General features: G+C 38.8%; 1 protein-coding gene across 1 annotated transcript; it reads right to left on the reverse strand.

The window, feature by feature from the left end:
- Nucleotides 1–580: 580 nt before the first annotated feature.
- LOC116798028 (probable G-protein coupled receptor 141) lies at nucleotides 581–1444 on the reverse strand. The gene has a single exon (XM_032710131.1). The coding sequence runs from the start codon at nucleotides 1442–1444 to the stop codon at nucleotides 581–583; it is 864 nt and encodes a 287-aa protein (XP_032566022.1).
- Between the last annotated feature and the right edge of the window lie 4821 nt (nucleotides 1445–6265).

Genomic DNA, 6265 nt, shown 5'->3' on the forward strand with positions numbered 1-6265 from the left:
TGCAATAGATTGCCCAGAGAGGTTGTGGAGTCTCTGTCACTGGAGATAGTCAAGAACCTTCTGGACACAATCCTGTACAACGTGCTCTTGGATGACCCTGCTTGAGCAGAGAGGTTGGACCAAATGACTCACTATGGTCCCTTCCAACCTTACCAATTCTGTGAATACTTCTCATTTGAATAGATTTAATGTCCTTGCTATCTAAAAATCACTAATATAAATGTCCTGTAGAGGAATTTATTTCTTTCATCCTTTCCCTTCAGTATCATAATTGACAGAAGAAGTTGTTACACCTTCAGAGTAGACAACTTATTGATCACAGTAGGTTGTTGTTACTGAGACACTTTGAGGAAAAAAATACAAAGGAATGGATACTTTTGCTGTCATTACTAGAGAAGGGCAGATGTGGAAGATTTTAATGAAGCTTCAGGGCATGACACCGGACAAAGTCTAGAGTAAGACTTGTGTTTGCCTTCAAGAGAGAAGATAAAAAACAGTAGCTTGTGCAAGCTACACAGTTTTATTTCTGCCAAAAGCCAGTATTGACACACTGCAACTGGATTTCCTGGTAGTTCACAGTTTAATGGGCTATCCCTGCTATGAAGCACAACATGTCCAAGCAGCACATTGTTGTTAAAGCTAAAAAAATTTCATTATATGTGAGTAGTTTATGGTTTTTATCAAGGTGGTAGTTTTGGATATAATATATTCTGAATACATGATGAGGCATAAAGCAGACTAATGTTATCAAGATGAAGAAGAAACTCTTTGCCTGAGCCCTGAATTCCACATGAGAGTTAATGTCAGGCCAGTATTTCACAGCCAGTCTACAGATCACCATCAGCTGGATTATGGTGAGCGCAGCACAAACTGCCACCAAAATCCCAATCAAGCAGTAGTTTGCGATCACCATGTGAGGCTCTTGTATCTCCCTGTGGAACTGAAAGCATTTGGAGGAGTGATAAGTCTTAGAGGTGCCATAGTATGAGAGAAGAATAGGTGTGATGATCAGTGCTCCCACCAGCCAGACAGCACCCACCCAGGTTGTAGTGTAGCACTTCCTAAACTCGAGCCGGAAGAGGCGGATTACGATGATAGCCATGTAAAACACAAACGTGAGGTACATGTGGAGGTAGATGAGGGCACTCCCCAGCCTGCAGGCAAACCACCCGAATTTCCACTCCTGCAAAATGTAATAGCTGAGGCGAAATGGGATGCTGAGTAGCATAAAGGTGTGCAGCACCAGGAGGTTGATGATAATAATGGTCATCACAGACTGTGATCTCCTTTGAAACAACTGATGGGACATCATGACGATCCCAAGGATGCCACCAGCCAAGTTGATTATGTACAGGATTATGAGAACTGTGCAGAGCTTCTCTGAGGTGTCCAGAAGTGTGTCACTGGAGGAATGATTCTGCTGGGTTATGCTGCTGTTAGGCATTCTCCTAAACTCTTCTTTTGAAGGTTACTGAAAATGAAAAATAGAAGTGACACATTTTCTTTGTTACTTCCTTTATCGCTAACTATGGAATGTCACAGTTTCATGAAGAGATACTGTACTGAATTGTATTTGAAATTATGTCATACCATGTAGTATACAACCTTATAACTGTTGTCATACTGCATATGACAGCAATAACCCATGCCTCTGTTAAAGACACATTTTACATAATTATGAATGAAATTTTGATTTACTAAACTGCATTCTAGGATTTTTTTTCAGTTATTTGCCTCTAGATTCAACCATTTGAACAACCCAAGCACTACCTGTGTGTAAATTGTGCAAGTTTAATCTGCACTCATGTTATAAAGCTAAAATGGAAGATGGGAAAATACTGAAATGTGAAGAGGTTGTACCTATCATGTGTACATACTCTATGACAAAACCTGAGCCATCTTTTTTGCAGATTGGTGGTTGGGTGCTGAACATCCTTATGGTAGTAGCAGTTTGTTTCTAGATACATAGAGCAAATTGAAAATAAAGATCTGCAGATGAAAATTCAATTGCTTCTTGCTTCAGCTCCAAATATTTTTGCTACAGAGTTTTACCTGAGCTACTCGACCATAAAAAGTGATAAAAGCTAGAAGTTAATTTAAGAATGATGTTCTGAGAGATATAATACTTTTGGCCCTTGTTGAAGATAGCCACAAAAAGCTACATTCTTATTTAGATTTAAGGCAAAATGTGGACCGTTCAGTTGTTTGGGCTTGCATACAGATTTTTGTACAAGTACATGGGGAGAGCATGCAAGGTAGATACATACTTTGCTAATGAAATGTGTCCTTATCTTAAAGAGAGTTTTGAAAGAACTAAGTAAGAGTTGAATAACCATCTCTTAAAAAAGCAACATCTCTCTCTGATTCCTTTGAAGTTCAAAATCAGTAAACTTGTTTTAATAGGCAATTCTTAATTCTGTTGCACTCATCTGTAAAGTGATAGACTAAAACTGCAGAACATTTTCAGAGATGCTTCTTATTTATGAAGTGTCAGGCAAAGCATCTTTAGAAGGCCAAGACTGATATAAAGCTTTCTGTTTACTTCCCTTTAAAATGCATGACCTTAGAAGCATTTAAATGTTTGAAATTCATACCCACCTAATAGTCCAGAGACACACATGAGAAATTTGCTTTCCCAGAAACTTTACTATAACAAAAGTTTTACAAGGAAATTAATTTTCCAATGTATATTGCTAATATTTCAAAGTGGCTTTAAGAAGGTACAATCTTTTCTTTGTTCCAAACATCATAGTTATGGCTTAATGCCTACATTTTGTATCACTCAGAAATAGATTACATTTTTTTCACCATTTATAGAAATAAAATATTTGAATTTTACCTTATAATCTCTTATTTTTATGACTTCACCCTTTGCCATTTCGCACAGCCGTAGCATATGTCGTAACCAGTGTGAAAGAAGAGCCTTTGGTATTAGCGTTTAACCGAGAATGGCTGAGGGTTTTCTCAGCCCACATACAGGAAGGAACAAGCCTTTCTTCTTACTTCACTGCGATAGTAATCTCATACGTTCAAGATCTAATGTTCTTTCGATCATGCAGAGAGAAATGCTGAAAAGCTGCTGAGCTGTCAGAGACCATCGTTGTGCTTGGACCCATACAGACCTATAGAGGTAGTCAGGACCACCGCCCACAACTTGGTCAGTCTCAAAGCTCAGATGGGCAGTGAGCCCATACAACTACCACAAGTTACTGCGTTTTGCTACTTAACAAGTAAGAAGTACCACTGATCAAGAGAAGAAATATACAGCTGAGCAAAGGATGTTTTCCTTATGCATGCACCTATCCCTCTAAGCTTGTTTCATGTTTAATAATTAAGCTAAGTGTGCTGGTATAACAAAGTGTTTACCACAGCTAACAGAAGATTTCACTCCAACATGTTATTAGATCTTCTAGAATTCAGACATTACTCACTGTTTAAATACTGTAAGTAAAAAAATCTGCAGAAAAGCAACTTCAGAGTTCCTGCTGCTAATGAAAGACATAAAAATGCCAGTGGGCCTTCAAAATTATGTCTGAATCACCGACATGAATGTTGACCCCAAACTATATCATCAGTATAAGGTAGCTCACTAGAAAGGAAAGCTTTGAGTGAAGTCTCTTCTAGAGACATTAAAAAGCAGTTTCTTCACTAGAAATTAAACAGAAAAATGTTAGTCCAGTTTATTTTTCAACTACAATTGGGGAAAAAAAAGTAGACTTCAGTGAGAGTCATCACTACTCAAATGGGACAGGCAACACATAAGGTTTTGTGAGCAATAATATAAAACCAATTCCAGCAGGGCTGAACTAATATTGATCCTGCCATCATGAAATCATCTTCTGCTGTGGATGAGAGGATGATTCTCTCTGAGAGGCTCCTTTTGTATTAATTACAGTGTTAGGAAGAACAAGATGTGAAAGAGAAGTAAAGAGATAGAAGTAAAGAGATACAAGGACTAAAAATAAAAAGAAAAGGGTCAGTAAGAGAAACAGGAAGGGCTGTGAGGGTGAGAAAGAATGTACAAACAGCGATCTGTGATCTGTGAGATAGCCTCTGGATAAACTCTGAAAGCTTTGAGAGAACAGTTACTATTTTATCTAGACTAGGATTTATCTAGACTAGAACAGGAGGGATGCCCATTTTGGATGCTCCATATACTTGTGGGCTTGCGGTAAAAGAACTGTGCAATTGTTCCATCAGAGCACTAAAGGAGAACAGCTGCATGATTAATGGTACTCACCAGGTGTGGTTCCAGCATCACTTAATCCCACATAATGACAGGCTGCTGCCTGACATTGTAGCGATGGTGGTTGGATGGCAAAACAATCCACCGGTTCTGCAGAAACGCGCAGGAAGGTAGCAAACAGCCTGGGTGTCAGGCATGGCAGGTTTCCCTGGGTTAGAATGATCAGCCTCTGGGTGAAGCAGGGAAATGCCTGCTACCTTGTGCTCTGAGCACAGGACTTGAAGTGATCCACAAAACTTGAAACACCAAGTAATAATCAAGAGAAGACTTGAAGAAATTGCATTCCTCAAATGGTCACAAATGCCAGCACTCCAGACAGAGTCAAATCAGACTCGTAAATCGAGAGCTTTGAGCACTCTCTTACCTTGATGAGTCCAGTCTGAGCTCTTTGGAGGTAAAATGAGGCCAAAATCCAGCAAAGATGTTGCATAGATAATTCTCTTGTCTCCTTGGGTATAGTGCTGTTGGCTGGTACCAAAACTGCTGGAGGCCAGAAACTCATACCTCTGAGTCGCTTTCATCTTGAAACATTTCTTGAAGCTTGTATGTTGAATTTGCTCAGTGTGCTAACCTTTCATCTTCAGGTTCTTTGATTAAAGTAAAAAAAAAAAACACTCAAAACTCAGCCCTGTAAAGTAGGTTTTAGTTTAGTTTGTTATTTGAGTACAACAGGAAATTGAGTCACATCAGTCTGTTCAAATGAACAATCAGCTCTAGTGTTGGCTTCTTACTTAGACAGCACATAGCTTGCCTTGACCATTGAGAGAAGAGGAACAAGGCCTGTTGGATGTTTAAAGATGGGACAAGTCTCTATGGAAGTGCCACTGTTGTTGCCCATGCGCCGGTGTATCAGAGTTCCTTTAAGCAGGGCTTAATTCACAGTAGAACTCTAACTTCTTCATTTCATTTCTACATGACTTCCTCTGCCTCCTGTGTCAGTGTACAAAACTGATATGTTTTCTGGTCAGTATAATAGCAATCAAGGTTTCACATACGAGCTCAAGAGCTCCTTTCTGTCTAGGGACAACCATAAAACTGTGCTGCCTTGTGCTACTGGATAGATTTTCAGTTTTAGCTACTTCCAACCTAGGGTCATAACTGCTGATTATTTAAATGATTCATTAATATTAACCCTCTATTGCTACCTACCTATAAGAACTGAGCTACACATAGGCCATAAACAACAGTAAATTACGGAATACATGTGTTATACTTTTACATACTGCTTTTCTGTGATTGCAAATGCAAATACTGTCTCACTCCCACCCTGTTAGACATGAATAACAGGTATCGAAGAGTGAGAAAATCATACTTCATGGTTAGGAAACCTAACCATGGTTAGGATAATCCATTTAATTTGCCAATCCCACCCACCTATGCATCATGAAGAATTTACTAACTTCAGCCAGTAAATGGTCAACAAGGTTAGCAGAAGATTTTTGATTCTTGGGCTAATCTTCTAATTACTTGGTTGCAGATTTACTGAGAGGTTTCTCAGGCTTTGTCAGGATGGAACAGCTATCTGGCTTCTCTGTGTATTAGAAATAATAATATATTGTTGCCTTAGTCATGCCTATTTAATATGCCTCAAAAGTAGACATTATGCTTTATATAAATAGAAGTAATATATCATGGACTTCTGTGGAGAAATCTGGTGGAGTATATCACAGGCTGGCTATGATTTACCTTTTGAAACAAAACTGTTATTTATTGGGCTTGGTGCAAGGAAAAGAGATTTATTAACATAAATTCAGGAACTTGTCATTTTTCTCCTATGCTGGAACATACCAGCTCAGTAATAAATTAGAAGATTCATGAAATAGTTTTGTCCTACTATTTGGTCTAGTTACCCTCCAACACCTGTAGTGGCAATAAAGTTTCTGCTGCTTTAGTTTATTCCAAAAAATTGAGAATGCTGGCTATAAAGTATCATTGTACTCTGGAACAGCTGCAGAGAACCACATGTGAGTCAAGGATCTGGCACTGACAGCATAAACTTTTCCTGGTCCCAAATACTTT

The sequence above is a fragment of the Chiroxiphia lanceolata genome, chromosome 1 (genome assembly GCF_009829145.1).
Source record: "Chiroxiphia lanceolata isolate bChiLan1 chromosome 1, bChiLan1.pri, whole genome shotgun sequence".
NCBI classification, from domain to species: domain Eukaryota; kingdom Metazoa; phylum Chordata; class Aves; order Passeriformes; family Pipridae; genus Chiroxiphia; species Chiroxiphia lanceolata.

Bases quoted from the DNA above. Each gene is read 5' to 3' on its own strand.
- LOC116798028 (XM_032710131.1), bottom strand. From the start codon at position 1,444: ATGCCTAACAGCAGCATAACCCAGCAGAATCATTCCTCCAGTGACACA.